The sequence below is a fragment of the Rhincodon typus genome, chromosome 1, assembly GCF_021869965.1.
Source record: "Rhincodon typus isolate 14 chromosome 1, sRhiTyp1.1, whole genome shotgun sequence".
Lineage (NCBI taxonomy): Eukaryota > Metazoa > Chordata > Chondrichthyes > Orectolobiformes > Rhincodontidae > Rhincodon > Rhincodon typus.
The window spans coordinates 141,413,330-141,433,255 of record NC_063332.1 but is presented as its reverse complement, the minus strand read 5'-3'; the positions used below and the strand labels follow the sequence as shown (position 1 = coordinate 141,433,255).

General features: G+C 39.9%; 1 protein-coding gene and 1 long non-coding RNA gene across 3 annotated transcripts in view; one reads left to right on the top strand and one right to left on the bottom strand.

Annotated features, from left to right (window-relative positions):
• The window catches only part of gask1b (golgi associated kinase 1B), a 33,555-nt gene extending 14,583 nt beyond the window's left edge, over nt 1–18,972 (top strand). Inside the window, exons 2-4 of one of the 2 annotated variants that reach the window (XR_007263450.1) lie at nt 2,060–2,274; nt 13,757–14,233; nt 16,607–16,718. Coding sequence is in view for 1 of the 2 variants with exons in the window: in XM_020516274.2 (XP_020371863.2) it covers nt 2,060–2,274; nt 13,757–13,983; nt 16,607–16,814 (650 nt within the window). In the remaining variant the exon portion in view is untranslated. Of the gene's footprint in view, nt 1–2,059; nt 2,275–13,756; nt 14,234–16,606 lie in introns of both variants that reach the window. The other variant, XM_020516274.2, reaches the window with a different exon arrangement.
• The window catches only part of LOC125484627, an 89,234-nt gene that overhangs the window by 23,655 nt on the left and 45,653 nt on the right, over nt 1–19,926 (bottom strand). The window lies entirely within an intron of this gene.

Genomic DNA, 19,926 nt, shown 5'->3' with positions numbered 1-19,926 from the left:
ACACCCTCAGCAGTGCATTCCAACTATTCTAACTGTTCCCTGCATAAAAGAGTTTGCATCTTTTATGCATCTTTTGCCAATTACCTTTTAATCTATGTCCTCTGGTCTTGACCCTTTCACCAATGGGAACAGTTTCTCCCTTTGTGCTCTGTTGAGCCCTTTAATGTTTTTGAATATCTTTTGCAAATCTCCTCTTGTTCTTCGCTTCAAGGAGCACAGTCACAACTTCCCCAAACTATTTATGGAACTGAAATTCCTCATGCCTGGAATCTTGTGAATTATTTTGGTACCCTTGCTGAAATGCGGTGCAGAGAACTGAATGCAATGAGGCCGAACTAGAGTTTTATTCAGCTTTAACATGACTTCCTTGTTTCTGTGCCAAGTTGCTATTTGCTTTATCAACCCATATCTGGATCTCTCCTGCCACATTCATTGACTTGTTCACATACATACCAGGTCCCTTTGGTTTTGCAACCATTTTAGAATTGATCATTTTCCTCTTCATCTCCATCCCCCTGTACAGCTGAGTCAACTATGATGCCATAGACTTGGCTCTGCTGCATTCCCTGGAAAAATATTGCCTCCACCAGCATTCAAAGTGGAAAATCAATTAGCAAGACCGACTTGGGGGATTTCTGCACTGCCTGCCCAGTTCTCTTGCGTTGCTTGCTGATCACTCATTCAGTCTCTGACTGTGCATTCTCAACCTGCAATTTTACTTTTTTTTTATTATTATATAGTTTTTGAAAGGTTCTTTTTCTTCATGGATATTCTCATGCAGAATAGATTTCCATCTGTAATGTTATTGGAACTACAAATGTATTGACGTTGTCCTGAGAAAGTTTTAATCAGTGCTATTGTAGCATAGCACTCAACTGTATAATTTCTCTGATGTAGCATGCTTCTGACTACCATTCCCAGTCATTTAACAACTCTTTCACCTTTGAGGCAGGAAGCGATGAGTTCAAGGTTTTGACATTCATCGCTCCCCAAAAGAGGCAGGAGAGGGTCAGGTTAGAAATGTAAAAGTTGGGAATGTAGCCCCTACCACACCTACCTGTACTATTTATAGCAGTGCCCTGCTTGCTCAGCAGCACTTCATAAACACATGTAAATCAGACTCCCAGCATGTGAATCGGGTTTTGAATTTAAGTTTAACAATTATTGATGGGGATTCCAAGGGTTGGGAAACCCCAAAGTTGAAATGAGGTGGGAGATGCCAATTTAAGAAGGCAAGTTTTTATTCTGGCTCCCTTTATGAGTTAGGAGGAGCAGGAACATTCTGAGACCTCCTCAGTTGATTGTGTCCTTCTGTCTCATGATAGTTTGATCTGTTGCTTCCTTCCTCCCAATTTCTGAGGATTTCCACAAGTGTCCAAGGCTATGGTATCCTGCTCCTTTACTCCCCTACACATTGCACATCTCCTGGGAAATATCAGGCCCCAAATCTAGTTGCAGAACTTGAGCATATAATCTAGGCTGATACTTTGGTGGCACGGTGGCTCAGTGGTTAGCACCACTACATCACAGTGCCAGGGACCTGGTTTTATTTCCAGCCTTGGGTGACTGTCTGTATGGAGTTTGCACATTTTTCCTGTGTCTTTGTGAGTTTCCTCCTACAATCCAAAGATGTGCAGGCTAAGTGGATTAGCTTTGGGAAATGTAGGGTTACAGGAATAAGGTAGGCGGGTGGGATCCCTTTGGAGGATCGGTGTGGACTGGATGGGCTGAATGACCAGCTTCCACACTGAAGGGATTCTATGATTCAGTAGGGTATTGAGAGTGTTGCTTTGAATATTGCAGTAAAAACAACAGAATAACAAAAATACCCTTAAATAAAGAGATAATTAAGTGGTCATGAAGTACTTTGGGATCTTGAGTCTCAAAGGTGCTCTACAAATGAGGATCTTTCTTCATGGAACTTTCACACACATATTCCTATCAAATAGGCCTTGGATTATTTCCATATCAGAGATGATATAATATTTTATCTGTGATTTATGATGCATATTTGGTAAACTAGATCAAACAAACCTAAAATCTTTTTCCTCTTTCAAAGATGGTCTACCTCGTCCTGTTATTCTTTGGGATGATTCCTTGTCAATCACCAGTAATGATACCCAGTCGACAGTCAAATTGAATTGGACGTCTTATCAACAATCACTAAAATGGAAGTGTTGGGTTCATGGCAAAGTACCTAAGCCAGACTGGAATTGTACTGATATTCATCACTATGAATGGTGCAAACTAGCTCTTTTTGATTTTTTGCTGCAGGTAAGGAACAATTTGACATTGTTTCTAATTGTTGACATATTTCTAATTTCATGCATGCCTCTTCCAAAATAGACAAAAAATAATTTTAAGAAGTTCGTATCTGTTGGTGATACTTCCTCTGAGGCATCTATTTCTTATACATATAAATTGATACTTTGTTAAATCTGTATCTTGTAAATATTTTACTGTACAAAATGTAGAATATTAATGACAATTGAAGAGGTTAGTTTCTTGAGTCCTTAGATTTTGCAGTGGGTTCTTCCCGTCTTGTGCTGTAACTGTGATGGAACGTCAATTGGTCTGCAAGAAAAGAAGTTATTTTTAAACAGTAATGATGCTTTTCTAGGAGTTGTGTAAGGTTTTTTGGACCAATGCAATTGAGTGAAAATTTCCTTCTGCACTAAATGTAACAAATCATAAAAGTCTGCAAGAGTTGTCCTATGAACTTCAACAACAATTCATTATAACTTCAATGGGAGAGCAAATAAAACTTAGAGAAACAGGCATTGACCATTTCTCTGGGGTTCTGCCAAAGTTATAGCAGATGATCGGGGAACCTCTGTGGAAAGCTATTCCTGTGTGCACATTTATAGCAGCGTCAATGAAAGTGCCCTCTCAACGCGACTTAATTCTTAGTTAAATATATCTTTTCTCCAATTTCTCTGAACAAAATGGCAAATGTTTTGCCATTGTAAGCCACAATCATCAGGAATAGGGATCAATGTTTCTAAGAATATTTTGGATCTTTACAATGAAGAGGGAAAAACTTGAAACCATTAATCTAGGTGGATACAAAATTTGGTCCTGTTGGCATAAATGGCTGTGGATTGACTTACTAGGCCACTGAATGTAACAAAATATGTTGTTTTCAAAGAGAGTCTCACTCACGGCTTGAGAACTAGCTGGTGCTCCATTGAGCCTCCATTGTGAAGGCCTGCTGGTACTAAATATTTAAGTGGCCAGTATCAGGTATTCCTCAGGATGCAGGATCATAGGTTGTGAAAATTGCCCTGAACCTCTTCTGGCTAATCAGAAACTGGCAGTTCTCTATTGCCATCAGCATTACTGGAAGAGATAGCAGCTGCAAGCAATGCACTCACCAGAGACCCAGGATTAATGCCGATTAATCAGGAAATTGCAAGCCAGTCGGTTTAACATCTGTCATAGGGAAAATGTTAGAAACTATTATTAAAGACATTATAACAAGGCACTTGGATATAGTCGAGATAATCAGGTAGACCCAACATGGTTTAGTCAAAGGGGAAATCATGTTTAAATATTTTATTGGAGTTCATTGAAGAAGTAACTTGTTCTGTAGATAAAGGGGAACTGGTGGATGTATTGTATTTAGATTTCCGGAAGATATTTAATAATGTGCTACATCAAAGGTTATTGTGAAAAATAAAAGCTCATGGTGTAGGGGGTAACATGTTGGCATGGATAGAAGATTGGCTTGTTAACAGGAAGGAGCCAGTAGGAATAAGTGGATCTTTTTCAGGCTGGCCGATTATCACATGTATTATACTGTAATATACCAACTCTTTTTAGAATTCATATAAATAATTTAGATGAAGGGATCAAAGGTTACTTCACTAAATTTGTTGATGACACAAAAAAGATAGGAAAGTGAGTTGTGAAGAGGATGTAAGGAGCCTACAAAGGAATATAGATAGTTTTAGTGGGTGAGCAAAGATCTGGCAAATGGAGTACAATGTGGGAAAGTGTAAAATTGTCCACTTTGGCAGAAGGAATACAACAGAAGTACATTATCAATCTAGTGAGAGATTGCAGAGCTCTGAGATGCAGAGAAATCTGGGTGTCCTAGTGAATTAAGCGCGGAAGGTTAATATGCAGGTACAGCAAGTAATCAGGAAAGCTAATAGAATGTTATGCTCTAAATAAAACAAAGAACTATGGATGCTAGAGATCTGAATAAACCAAAACAGAAATTGTTGCAGAAACTGAACAGTTCTGGCAGTATCTGTGAAGAGAAAGAAGAGTTAACATTTCGAGCCCAATGACCCTCCTTCAAAACTGGTTTTGGTTTATTTGCGAGGGAAATTGAATGCAAGAGTAAGGAGGTTATGCTTCAGTTATACAGGGCATTGGTGAGACTGCTTCTGGAGTGCTGTTTACGGTATTGGTCACTATACATATGGAAGGATGTGAAAGCACTGGAAGCAGTTCAGAGAAGGTTTACTAAACAAATACTTAGAATGAGTGGATTGCCTTATAAGGAAAGGCAAGAGAGGTCAAGCCTGTATCCTCTGTAGTTTAGAGTCAGAGGTGACTTAATTGAACAATATAAGATCCTGAGAGGGCTTGACTGGATGGATGTTGAAACAATGTTTCCTGTTGTGGGGGAACCTAGAACTAGGGGTCATGGTTAAAAATAAGTGGGTGTCTATTTAACAGTCAAGAGTTTTTGAATTCTCTTCCACTAAAGGCAGTAGGTGTAGAATCTTGGAATACTTTTCAGGCAGAGGTAGATAGATTCTTGATTGCCAAGGGAATAAAAGATAATCAGTAATATGCAGGAATGTAGAGTTGAGGTTAAAATCAGATCAGCCAGGATCTTATTGAAATTGATTGAATGGTCGAGCAGGCTGAAAGGACTGAGTAGCCTAGTCTTGTGCCTTACTTGTGTGTTCTCAACCGTCCCTACCAACTTTGTAGATTTATGTGCATATATCCCCAGATCTCTGATCCTGCATCCACTTGAGAATTGGGCTGCTTGCTTTATATTGTTTTCTTCTTCCTTCCTATCAAAATGTATCATTTCACACTTCACTGTCAACAATTTCATCTACCTCTGGTCTGCCAACTATTTTTCTTGAACAAGCATAACTTTTTTCAAATCCCTACATTCCACACTGATTTGGTATATATCTTAATGATATGTGAATGGTAACCCTTACCATTAGCAGACAATGCTATAACAAAAATAGCAACGCAAGAGTTTGGGCTTGAGAGCTCTCGTGATGCAGTGGTACTGCTCCTATGTCCCAGAAGATCTGAGTTCAAGTCCTGCCTGCCACAAAGTTGAGTCATAACATGTCCAAACAGGTTGATGAAAAATATTTAAAGAGGGTAGTCTCAAGGTTTCCTACAGGTTGAGTTCCTGTTTATGCATTCCCATTTGAGAAAGCCGTGGGGTTAGTCTGGACATCAGGTGATAACATAAAATAGACTATATGTATATTCAGTCCTCCATTACATACTGTACCTAATTTCTAATTCTGTAGAGTTCAGATCTGATTTGGTTAGCCATTATATATTGTCCAATTCACATAGTATAATTCTACCTGACAGTAGTGAACTCCCTCACTATTAGGATCAAAGACCAGATAAATCTGAGCACCTAACAGTTGGCTCAGCAACACAATTAGAGACCCAATGAGCTAGTATATTAGTCTTTCATCTTTCAAACTGAAATCTCAATTTTAATCACAGCTCAGTGTTCAGAGGTGAGTTATCACATCAGTTCAAAACTTGTCCATTTCAACAATGATGTGGACTGGGACATTTTAACTCCGAGCTTTATTTAAATACTGCCCCCCTCACTTCTTACCCATTTTGGTTAGCAGTAACATTTGTATAGACAAGGGCTAGTTCCTCACACCAGTTAAGTAGCCATATCAGTTACTGGGATGCCCTGTGTGGGTCCATGTGATTGGGTAGGGGTGCATCGTAGATCCTGGCAGGAAGAGGCTTGAGATTTTCTGAGATTTCAATCGTGTTCCTGTGTGGCTCAGGGGAACCGTCTCTTTCTCTGGCCTCATAAGGAATATAAAAATAATTTGTTTTTGATCTTTTTCTGGCTTTGATCTCCAACTTCACCGCGTTAGCTTGGCAGCAAGCCCACTTCACTTTCTGCTCCATCTTCTGGTAAAAATTGCAGTTTGGTCCTAATTGCATCTGAATATCTTAATGTTAAAGGGCCCCAAACTAGCTTTAATCATTTGTCCTTGACTTGGCTTTGTGGAACAGGTTAAAATATGACAGATTTTTCCAGGGCAGGTAAGTTATCTGGCTGATTTTAACTGTTCACCTGCCTGGAACAGGTAGGTTAAAATCATCCCAAGACATGTAATGTTACTGGACCAGTAATCTGGAGGCCAAAGGTGTAAGGGTCCGAAAGGGTGAACATTGAGGATGTTTGAAGCATCATCGATTGTGAAGGGACCTGTTAACGGAACAGCTTAGAACCTTGATGTAGAACTTGACATCCAGGTAATTCTCATAAACTCTATAACAATATCTATCATATAACTGTTACCTATAACTAGTTGCTAAAATAAAATTCTTGTTCAATACAGGAGCCTACTTCTTGTTAGACCAGAGATAGTAGGAACTGCAGATGCTGGAGAATCTGAGATTACAAGGTATAGAGCTGGATGAACACAGCAGGCCAAGCAGCATCAGAGGAGCAGGAAGGCTGATGTTTCGGGCCTAGACCCTTCTTCAGAAATGGGGGAGGGGAAGGGGGTTCTGAAATAAATAGGGAAGGAGGGGGAGGCGGATAGAAGATGGGTAGAGGAGAAGATAGTTGGAGAGGAGACAGACCGGTCAAAGAGGCGGGGATGGAGCCAGTAAAGGTGAGTGTAGGTGGGGAGGTAGGGTGGAGATAGGTCAGTCCAGGGAGGACAGACAGGTCAAGGGGGCGGGATGAGGTTAGTAGGTAGGAGATGGGGGTGGGGCTTGAGGTGGGAGGAGGGGATAGGTGGGAGGAAAGACAGGTTAGGGAGGCGGGGACGAGCTGGGCTGGTTTTGGGATGCGGTAGGGGGAGGGGAGATTTTGAAGCTTGTGAAGTCCACATTGATACCATTGGGCTGCAGGGTTCCCAAGCGGAATATGAGTTGCTGTTCCTGCAACCTTTGGGTAGCATCGTTGTGGCACTGCAGGAGGCCCAGAATGGACATGTCGTCTGCGGAATGGGAGGGGGAGTTGAAATGGTTCGCGACTGGGAGGTGCAGTTGTTTAGTGCAAACTGAGTGTAGGTGTTCTGCAAAGCAGTCCCTAAGCCTCCGCTTGGTTTCCCCAATGTAGAGGAGGCCACAACGGGAACAGCGGATGCAGTATACCACATTAGCAGATGTGCAGGTGAACATCTGCTTGATGTGGAACGTCTTCTTGGGGCCTGGGATGGAGGTGAGGGGGGAGGTGTAGGGGCAGGTGTAGCACTTCCTGCGGTTGCAGGGAAAAGTGCCAGGTGAGGTGGGGCTGGAGGGGAGTGTGGAGCAGACAAGGGAGTCACGGAGAGAGTGGTCCCTCTGGAAGGCAGATAAGGGTGGGGAGGGAAAAACGTCTTTGGTGGTGGGGTTGGATTGCAGATGGCGCAAGTGTCGGAGGATGATGCGTTGGATCCGGAGATTGTTGGGGTGGTACGTGAGGACGAGGGGGATTCTGTTTTGGTTGTTATTGCGGGGAGGGGTTGTGAGGGGTGAGTTGTGGGAAATGCGGGAGACATGATCGAGGGAGTTCTCGACCACTGAGGGGGGGAAGTTGCGGTCCTTGGAAAAACGAGGACATCTGAGATGTACGGGAGTGGAATGCCTCCTCCTGGGACCAGATGCGGCGGAGGCAAAGGAATTGGGAATAGGGGATGGCATTTTTGCAGGAAGGTGGGTGGGAGGAGGTGTATTCTAGGTTGTTAGACCAGTCAGCTTGTTTTCTCTATCACATGAGACCAAGCACACTCTGTAAATCCTTATACAGGAAGAACCGGTGCCATCAAATCTTCCCCATGGTGAGGTGCAGACTTGCATTATTTACACATACAATGCAGGCTAATATTCTGGGGACACTTACTGGTCTAACAAGAAGTAGGCTCCTGTATTGAACAAGAGTTTTATTGCAGCAACTAGTTATAGGTAACATTTATACGATAGATATTGTTTTAGACCCTATGAGAATTACCTGGACGTTAAGTTTCACTTCAAAGTCCTAAGCTGTTCTGTTCTGGGGACATGAGTTCAAATCTCACCGTGGCAGCTGCTGGAATTTAAATTCAATTAATAAACCTGAAATATAAAGCTAATCTCAATAATGGTGACTGTGACAACTATGATCGATTATTCCAGAACCCATTTGCTTCACCTATGTCCATTTGGGCAAGGAATCGGCTGTCCTCAACTGGTCAGGTCTGTATGTGACTCCAGACCCACCAGCAATGCAATTAACTCTTAACTGAACATGAAATTCAACTTGAAAAGCAAGCCATTCAGTTCGAGAGCAATTGGGATGGGCAACAAATGCTGACCTACCCAGAGATGCCACATCTCATAAAAGAATAAAAACACAAGCAAAAAACTTAGAAGTTCATAAATTAATGTGGTGAGTACAGATCGAAGCCTCTGGACCCTCAGTTGGTAGATGGCACAGAGCGATTAAAGAGGGATGGAAAATAGGACAAAAATGATTAAAACTGTGCTGTGAATTCTTTAAATAAACCACTTCAAGTCATAGAGTTATACAGCACGGAAACAGACCCCTCAGCCCAACTTGTCCATGCCGACCAGGTTTCCTAAACTGAACTAATCCTATTTCACTGCTCTGGCCCATATCCCTCTAAACCTTCCCTATTAATGTACCTGTTCAAATGTCTTTTAAATGTTGTAACTGCCCTGCATTTATCACTTCTTTGGCAGTTCATTCCATATACGAACCACCCTCTGTGTGAAAAAGTTGCCCCTCAGGGTCCCTTTTAAATCTTTCCCCTCTCACCTTAAAATTATGCCCTCCAGTTTTGAACTCCACCATCCTGGGGAAAAGACAATTCAGCATTTCCATGCCCCTTTACAATCTTATAAACTTCTATAAGGTCACCCCTCAACCTCCTACGCTCCAGGGAAAAATGTCCCAGCCAATCCCGCCTCTCCTTATAACTCAAACCCTCCAGTCCTAGCAACATCTTTGTAAATTTTTTCTGCACCTTTCCAATTTAATAATATCCTTCCTACAACAGGGTGAGTAGAATTGTACACAGTAGTCCAAATGTGGCCTTAACAATGTCCTGTACATCTGCAATATGACATCCCAACTCCTACACTCAGTGCTCTGACCAATGAAGACAAGCGTACCAAATGCGTTCTTCACCACCTTGTCTACCTGTGGTGCCACTTTGAAGGAACTCTGCATCTGAACCCTTGAGTCTCTCTGTTTAACAACAGTCTCCAAGGCCCTACCATTAACTGTATAAGTCCTGCCCTTGTTTGTCTTGCCAAAATGCAACACATCGTATTTATCTCACATCCATATGCTACTCCTTGGCCCTTCCTGGGTTAACTAGTAATTCCCTGTAACAGAGGATCATGAGTTATTTGACATGTTGTACTTAAGGAACAATGGATTCATAACTATTTCAAAAATACCTAGACTGGAATGTCTGTGGAAAAGCTGTAGTTAAGCGGCAGTTCCAATTTTTCAAGACTCAGCATTCCTTCTTTTCAAGGCCAAGAATCTAAACAGTCTTTTTGTATTTGCTTTTAAGCCTTTTCTCTATGCTTTTACAAAACAATTTTCTGAGGGGACAATTTCAATCTGAAATCAAATTAAATGTAAAGCAGAGTGGTGGTACTCCTTTGTGCACATTTTTGAGTTAAATATTTATGATTTTTTGGTTAGATAACAGTTAGTTAGTCATTTCCTTTCCCAGTTCTTTTCTGTGTATAAATGTATGAAGTAACCAGATTTGCACTTCCTTCTGTTTTTTTTTGGAGCAGAAATTATTTAATTCCCCAAGGTTCAAGTAAACGTCGAATGGAACAAGATTTTGTGGCAGTGCCAGTAGTGCTGGTATACCAGTCAGCTTCTTACATATGCATGTTCTGGATGATTAACATTAGAAAAAAATGTTCCTGGATAGGAAATATTACAGTGGGAATGATAGGAAGAAGAATACATAAAAACAGCTGAAATCAAAAGGCTAAGAGTCCAAAACAATAAAGATTACTTTTGTTCATATAGATGCCTAGCAAACTCAGAAAACCATTATAATGTTTAAGTCTTCAACATAAGCTACTGAAAAATGCATTCAGCTAGTGTTTTATTTGTGAAGTGAGTGATCATGGGAATATGTCACCCTCATAACTTAAGTCCTGTGACTTTGTTGCAAGTTTGTAGCCCTACAACGCCAGTTACATAAAGGAAGAACCATTGTTTCCTGACTGCAATGTGAACAGGTCCCAGACCATATGAATAGTGTTTTGACCTGTTAGAAATCTGGAAGCTCTGCAACAACTGTACACTCTCCATACCATTGAAATGAGCATATTTTCTTACATGTAAGCTCTAAGTAATGAGTGTGGAAACTGTTGCTTCATGAGTTACCCCTTTTGTCAGTTGTTAGCATAACGGGCACTATGGTGGCTGTACTGCTGTCTCACAGCACCAGGGACCAAGGTTCAATTCCACCCTCGTGCACCTGTCTGTGACATTCTCCCCGTGTCTGTGTGGGTTGCCTCTGGGTGCTCCAGTTTCCTCCCACAGTCCAAAGATGTTCAGGTTAGGTGGATTGATCACGCTAAATTGTCCATAGTGTCCAGGGATGTGCAGGAGATGGATTAGCCATGGGAAATGCAGGGTTACAGGGATAAGGTAGGAGGTAAGGAGTGGGTCTGAGTGGGATCCTGTTTGGAGGGTCGATGTTGATTTGATAGGCCAAATGGCCTACTTCTACACTGTAAGGCTTCTATTCTATGATGGGCCTCTGATGGTGATGCCTGTGTGATAGTTTCTGATTTGAGACTATGGGAGTCATCAGGTGACAATCACCTTAACAATCATCACACCTCATCAGGTCTGGCAGCTTCAGTGCAAGGAGAAGTAGAGTTAATATTTCAAGCTGTTGATTTTCATCAGAACCGAAAGAACTCAAGAAATATAAAGCTTTTAACCAAGTACAGAGATCTTCAAATCTCCTACCAATGTATTTCCAGTGTTTTTAAAATTTATTTTTAGAGAACATTCTGATCATTCGTGATTTCCAAAAATTGGTAAAATAATTTCTTCTTTTACTTGAAGTCATATTGAGGAAACATTTACTTAAAATCGAAATTCAAGCCAAGGTAAAAATGAGATCATGAGCTCCATTTGACACCAAAGCCAGAAGTATACGTTTTGGCACTGATTCCACTCATGAATTTATTATGGTCTGGATTTTCAGCTGGCCAGAGAATTATTATTCCAGCATAGATGATCCTACGCATGAGGACTTTGTGACAGCACACTTCACGGGAATTGCCTGGGAAATTGAAGATTCCACTTGGCAAGTTCACTATGCCTGGACCCTTCCAAAGTGTCCATTTAAATCAGAGACTTTAATAATGATGAAATTAAATGAATCAGTTTCTCAGGAAAAATAAAACTATTAAATGCAAAATCTAACCCCTATCCAACTATTAAACAGACCCCATAGTTACCTCACACACCCACAACAAAACCTCCCCCAGACTCTTTACAGCCCCCAGATACTAAACTGGCACCACTCTTCCTGGGACCTGAGCCCTCTTTCACCCCCACTGGACTCAATCACGCCTCCATCTTTCCGCTGGAGTCGATTAATACCAACTTGCCCTTGCCAGACCTGACCTGACAATCCCACCAGACACTGACCTGAAACCCCAACTGCCAGACCTGATCCAAAAATAAACTCCTCATCCCTACCTAAATATTGCATCACTTACCTCACCTCCCAGCATCCTGGCCCCCTACCCATTTGACACCCTAACACCTTCTCACTTGGCATCCTACCCAGCTAGCACCCAATTCAGCTGGCACCCAATCCATCTGGCTTGCTATCTCCAGCTCCCTGCTTACCATAGAATCCCTACAGTGTGGAAACAGGCCCTTTGGCCCAACAAATCCACACCGACCTTCAGAGCATCCCACCCAGACGCATGCCCCCATAACCCACCTAATTGACACATCCCTAAACACTATGGGCAATTTAGCTTGGCCAATCCACCTAGCCTGCACATCTTTGGACCGTGGAGGGGAGCCGGAGCATCCGGAGGAAACCCACACAGACACAGGGAAAACGTGCAAACTCCACACAGACAGTTGCCCGAAGGTGGAATCAAACCTGGGTCCCTGGCGCTGTGAGGCAGCAGTGCTAACCACTGAGCCACGTGTCGCCCGTAACCTGGCACCCTATCCCCTTACGCATCTGGAACCCTACCCTCCTAGCACTACTAACATCACACTTACTTTATATATTTATCATTTGACAACAGATGTCAAATTGGCTGCTAGGACTTATTAATTTCAGAGTATGGCAACTGACTGCTGTGGAAAGGGGGCATGATTTGCCTTGCTGTAATGCCTTCACATTTCTAAGGGACGTCTGATCAGAATCCACTCTCATAAATGCCCCTGCTTTTGTTGAAAAAAAGGAATGAATAGCAATCTGCATGAGATTGCAACTTCTTGAAGAACCTGGTCTAAGGTATCAACAAGAAAGCCCGTTTCAATGTACATTATCTATTCAAGAGTGTACATCAAATACCTATAATTTTTCCTTCTATGTCAAAAGTAAGACAGAGTGCCAATCTCTGTCAGTGCATGTGGCATCAAGTGAATGTTTGTAAATTGCAAAATAATTCTGATTATAAGAGAAAATATTCCAGTTTTCAGCAGAAATTTTAATTTGAATATTTTGAAAATATCTCAAATTTGGTATTACAAAATTAATTAAAGAAAAATTAGGTCAACTTCTTAATCCTTTGGATGGCAAAATAACTACCCAAAGTCTATGTAGATCTTAAAATGCATCTGAAATAAGCTTTCAAACTCTGAAATCCAATTACTTTCAAATGTGCTTTACTGATAGGAACTGTAGACAAATAAGCAGGTAAATTGGAGGAAGAAGAGTACAAAGAAACAACAGAATTCAGCATATTAACTGTCAGAAACAATGGAGAAGAAATACATTATTTTTAGGCTGCTCAGTGGCTTGTAAGCCCGCAAAACCAAAGCCATGTTTAAGAATCTTTGACTTTGCATAAAGAAAAGATTAGATAAAAGCTACATACTGCAAATGCTGGGAATCTGAAACAAACACAGAAAATGGTGGAGAAACTCAGCAGGTCTGGCAGCATCTGTGTAGAGAGAAACAGAGTTAATGTTTTGCGTTTCATGAAGAAAAGTCCTACCATTCTCCAAAGATTCAACAGACTTGCCGAGTTTCTCCATCATTTTCTGTGTTTGTTGCATTTATTTAGAGAATTTATTTGTCAGATATGGAATGAATACTGTTAGATATGCACAGTATTGAGGTACTCAAATGACAACCAAATTTCTTCTCAAGTACAATTTCAAAGTCAAAGACAACTTATCTATTTAGAATGATTACTGTGTGGTCTAATTATGAATAGACTTATAATATTCTAATCCTTGTTCTGTATTTGTAAAATGATATTGGAATCTGAATAATTAATTCATTGTAATTTCAGTATCATTATAGAGACTTTGTTCTTTCAGGTTTATAATCGCCTTGACAGGAATTGCTGTGGATTCAGACCCAGAAAAGAAGATACTTGTGCTCGAAATGGCTGGAAAATGAACTGTGACAATCAGGATAACATCAGTTTAGTTCATATCATATACAGAGAAGATGATCATCGGCATTTAGTATTCATAGACAATAAAGGCTACTTTGACAGAAATGAAGATAATTTAAATTTTAAAGTACTAGAAGGAATAACTGAGTGAGTATGATATTTCCTACCCCAGAGAGCACTGAAGACTTGGTCCTTGAATGTATTCTGGGCTGAATTAAACAGACTTTTGGTCTACAAGGAACATTATGGAGGGCAGACAGGAAAGTGGAATTAAAGCTTTGATTAACATCAGTGTGATCTTGTCAGGTGGTGAACCAGGCTTGAAGAGTTAGTTGGCCTCTGGCTTTCTGGATTGTTCTGTTCCTCTGTATGTCAATGGACACCTGTTACAGTGCAGGTATTTTTCCTCTATTCTTTTGTAATTTGCTATAAACCCCAGCTCTTCACTTTGATATTGTAAAGCCTCATTGAATGCAAGTAAACAAAACAGGCTTCCAGACTCCTCGTCACCAAAAGCATCAAGGTCACAGATGAAACTGAAACGATATACAACATAGAAGTTAAACTTGAAGTTATACATAGCACCCAACACTCTCCACACTTTTTTATTCATGCATGGGATGTGGGTGTCACTGGCTGGTCCAACATTTGTTGCCCATCCCTAGTTGACCTTGAGAAGGTGGTGGTGAGCTGCCTTCTTGAACTGCTGCAATCCACGTACTGTAGGTTGACCCACAGTGCCCTGAGGGAGGGAATTCCAAGATTTTGACCCAGTGACTGTGAAGGAATGGCAATATATTTCCACGGCAGAATTGTGAGTGGCCTGGAGGGGAACTTGCTGGTAGTGGTGTTCCCATATATCTGCCGACCTTGTCTTCTAGATGAAAGTGGGTTTGGAAAGAGCTGTCTAAGAATCTTTATTGAATTTCTGCAGTACATCTTGTAGATAATACAAACTGCTGGTACTGAGCATTGGTGGTGGAGAGAATTTGGTTGTTTTTCTTTGTCATGTGTGAACCTTAACTGAAATTGCTGGCAGGCTTTCCATCCATAGGTGACCTTGCTGCCATGATTGCCTGATGCATAGCCTCACACTCAGATTTCAACAAGTATCACGTGATAGCAATCAAGTGGGTGATACCTGGTGGATTTTCACCCTTCCCACAAGCACAGAGTGCTGAATGCAGTTGTACCTTGTACTGACATGGCTGAGGTTTGTTCCCTTGATCTGGATATGCCAGAACCTATGAATTTTCCAATCATATAAACCACTAGTGAAATCTCAACAACGATAAATACAATTAATCTCTTCTGGACCGGATTTGGATGCAATGAATAACACAAAAATGTTAATACTGACATAAGGAAAAGAGAAACAAAGTATTTTCATTTGATTAAAAGCAATTTTTTCTAATCAATAATTTTTGGAACCATTTTTAAATCATATTAGATAAATATTGTTGCTGTATTCTGAGGGCAGAATCTTCCTAGGTGCTGAACAATGTGGACTATGTTAAAGAATTTGGGAAAATTGTGAGGTGAGATGCAGAGAGATGTCAAGTGAGGCCATACTCACTGTCAAGACCAAAAGTTGCAATTTCTAACTAAATCCCGGACGTGAAGACAACATTCTTGTGAGTGAGCCTCAGTTTCTATCCAGTAGGTAGGAAAATTGGAGCCTGCAAATGAATGAGCTAAGATTAGGTAACAGTGAGGGCCAGTGGGTGTGGAAAGCCATACTGAATCCCCTGTCTCCACTGTCTCCCCCTCTATGCCACAAAATGGGTGCTGTAGCATCCAAATATTAGTGTGTTCTAAAATATTTCCAGTGAGACTTCAGTTATAGTAATTTGATGTCATGTAATCGAGGTTAAAGGTGATCAAACATCTGGTTTTCTGAGCAGCAAAGGCACATCCTGAACATTCAGGAAGTCAGCTTATACAAAAAAGCACTGAAAATAACTTCTCAGACTGCAATGGTATCCCTTTTGGAAAAGCTAATTATGTTTTCATTTCTAAATCTTGGCCATTTTGTGATCAGGAGATGTCCAATGTCCATGAAAGCTCTAAAGCTAAAATGTTACAAATATTTCGAAAGACAATTAAAAATGTGCAATGTTAAATATTTTCCTAAACATTTTGGAAGGTTTTAATAGGCCATTTTATTTTAAGGCATGTATTAGGGTTCAATACAGGGACAGATTTATGAAGAATGCATGAAATACATTGATAAATGGAAGCAAAGTGAGAAAAGTCGTTATCAGTCCTTAACTGTAACAAGTGCACAGTATAATCACAGTTCAGTTGTAGTGTAACTCTGATTGATGCTACTGGCACCTCATGGTATCTGCCTCCTCTGCCAGTATATGGTTCAGAGAAAGGATTGTTTGAAGTATTCACTACCATCAATTTCCTGGACTGTACTCTGTCTAGAGCCTACCTAATGATCCGTTGTAGGGGAGTCTTTACAAAAAGGCACTTTTCAAGATGGTTCATGGTATGATAGCAACAAGAACAGTTAGATTGCTAGTGAGGCATAATTACTAGGAGTCTCAAAAGCTGAAGAATTCACTAGCTCCCTACTATGACTTCACCAAACTGGGTGGAACTCAATGTAACATGAACATTAATTCCAGCAACATTAATAATAAAACCATAATTTTGTTGAAAATTGAAAACGTAGTGTATAACATTGCTTATATTTCTACTATGTATGCTAAACAAAACAATTATGAGCAGTATATAAAATAGATTTTGTTTATTTCCATAGATTTCCAGAATCTGCTGTATCCGTCCTAAAAAACGGACATCTTCGAGAAAGGCTTCTTCAGTCTTTGTTCCTTGACAAACTTTATTGGGAAAGTCAAGGAGGACGCAGAGGAATTGAGAAACTGATTGATGTGATTGAAAAGAGAGCAATGATTTTTCTTACTTATATTAATGCACATGGATACAAGGTGCTCCCGATGAATGAGTAACTGTTTGCACTATTGATTAATATCAATTATCAATTACAATAATTAATATCAAATATCAGTTACAACATAGGTTCATTCCTCAACATTGTGCTTTATTGCTGTTATGACTTTTCTTTATTAATTTCTTCATATGTAAACTTTATATTGCAGAAGTACTCACAATCATCAAAAGGTGTGACTGATGTTTAAGAGACAGGATGAGTTGAGGCAAACAAAAATTACTTGCCAGCAAAACTACTTAAGATGGAGGGTAATTCTAGGGAAGCACTTTTACACACTGAATACTGAAGAAATAAATTTATCAAAGTTTTCCTTAATTTTTATGAAGTTGGTTTTCTTGCCTGTTGCCATGATGTAATGTTGAGGCCTATATTAATTGGGTTTTTCCACAACAACATCTCAGTCAGTTAGTTTACCAGAGAGCGATGTGACTAATGATTGTTTGCAGGGTGCTCTAAGATTACACTTCCTTTAAAGAAAGCATAAGTCATCCAAGGTGAAAAAGCAGATCTGACCTCTTGTGCTATCAATAGGTTTAGAATATGGATATCAATAAAGAATCAAGAACACACAGACATTGCCTATTTGAAATAAGAGCAGATCAGTCAGTATATGTGGAGAGAACAATGAATTTTGTGCAATAGGGCCTTATAGTTATCTATGCTGCCTACAACTGATATTATGCAAAGCACTGTATAAATCTAAGTCTTTTAATCAATCACTGATGACCTGCAGTATGTTCCAGCTGTTTGTTTCTTTTCAGTAAATTTAAGGAGGAGACAGACACGTTTTTAATTAGTCATGGTTGAAAGTTTATGGGGAGTGGGTAGGAAAGTGGAGTTGAAGCCGAGATGAAATCAGACATGATCATATCAAATAGTGGAGAGGCTCAAGTGGCGGAATTACATACATCCACTCCTAGTTCTTATGTTCTTAAAAGATCAGTCTACTTTTCTCTATCATAGATATTGGAAATACTTTCACATATACTCCCCTAGACTTTGCATTAGTTCAGCACTTAAATATGCTACCAAGATGATTATTTTGAGCAATTTTATCTTTTACTGCTCAAGGTAGTTTCGAATTATAGGATGGTATCATTACTTTTTGGATTTCCCAAATTTAATATATTATTTCATTATGGAATACAGAACAATTAAAACACCTGGAAAAACATTATTGCTTCATTGAATTTTAATAAATTATTCCATCCCATGTAAGTAATAATAAAGTGTACTAACAATCTGTGGAAGTTGCATTTTGAAAAGCATATTGTAAACCCCAATTCTGGCTTCAGTTCAAAAAACATAACAAAAATGCAGATTAAATTGGACGTCCCTCCAACATGCAGATAAACTTCAATAATACCAGCAAATCCTATAATCCTTTCGGTGTAAATGTATATATTACTGTGGTTGAAAAATTGAGAATAAATAGATATTAGGGAATCAAAGTATGAAGTAATTATATTACAATTTATTAAAGAGTATTTAAGTTCCTGCCAAAAATAACAATACTGCAATAATTGCACATCCGTACACCACTACACCCAAACAGCAAAGGCATTAAGTATTGAGAAGGATGTCTTTTCACATTGAGTGGAACTTTTGGATTGGGCATTAGAAGAAGCCCATTTCAAGATACTGAAGATCATAAAACTTTATTTATTGTTTCAAATAGCCCACAAACTTAGTGATTCACAAGATACTTTAAAAAAGACACTGACATAAATAATTTATTCTATCACTGAGCAAAATTTTCCCAGCTTTTAGATTATACAGTGTGGTAGCAGTACAATTCCAACTCAGAGCAGTCACACCCTGATTAGGCCCACACTAATCTACAGATAAACATTTGCTGTCAACTGATAATGCAGTGCATTAATACAAGCCATGGAAGAATCTATTACATTGTACACATAGCCTTTTCTGCAAAGAGAGCAAAATGGAGGTTGGAATATGGATAAACTCACTTTGGGATAGGCACTGACCAACAATATGATAAAATATTATTATTTTTAATTAATACACGTGTATGCTGAATGTATAGACTTATATTTAAGAATTTACATTGACATTTTGGATCTCAGGATTTGGTTATATCACACGTCTTTTCACATTTAAACAATATGTTGCCATGAAAAATTAAAGTAATTTATACAAAATATTTCAGCATATTTATTTTTGGCTTTCATCAAATAATACATCATTTGGTCTTCAGGTAGTACAGAACTTGAGTTTTGGTGAAAAAGAGGCATTTTGTCTAGTTTTTCATCTTGCAGTCATCAGACCAACATTATTCTTTTGTATGACAGGCAGAACATCTTATTGTCTCGGTAGCAGCATCCTGTTGGTGGTGAACACCACTCATGCAGCAAGATACAATGAGAGTCGCCTGTTGCTCTTTGGGCGTAATCCACTGTTTTGAGATAATTTTTTGTCATTGGGCACTTTTCAGACCATAAGTGACAGCCTTAGACCTGTATGAAGTTTTGTGTCGGTGTGATGCTAGGTATATAGGTTTGGGGCTTCGCAAAGACTGGTGATGTATCAAACAGCATGTCCTTCATCTTTTTTGAACAACCAAGGTGTCAACCATGCCCAATCAGCCTGAGCTTACAAAACTCAAAATAGTGTCCAATATTGAATATGATTCCATGGTTGGACAACATTTGCTAAACAATCCCAAGTGCACAAAGAATTATCCAGAATCCATACTGTGTGGAAGCAGGCCACTCAGCCCATCAAATCTGAATCAACCTTCCAAAGAGCATCCCACCCGGACCTACCTGCCTACCCTATTCCTATAACCCTGAATTTCCAATGGTCAATCCATCCAGCCTTCACATCCCTAGACACTGTGGGCAATTTAGCATGGCCAATCCACCTAACTTGCACACCTTTGGACTGTGGTAAGAAAACCACACAGACAGTCATCCATAGGTGGAATTGAACCCAGATCCCTGGTGCTGTAGGCAGCAGCACTAACGACTCAGAACATGTACACACTGCATCTGTTTCAATTCAACAAAATTGGTGACAACCATTTCCTGCTCATTACTCATGACAATGCTTCGACCAATCAGAATCAAACTTCTTGCTTTAAAATTTAA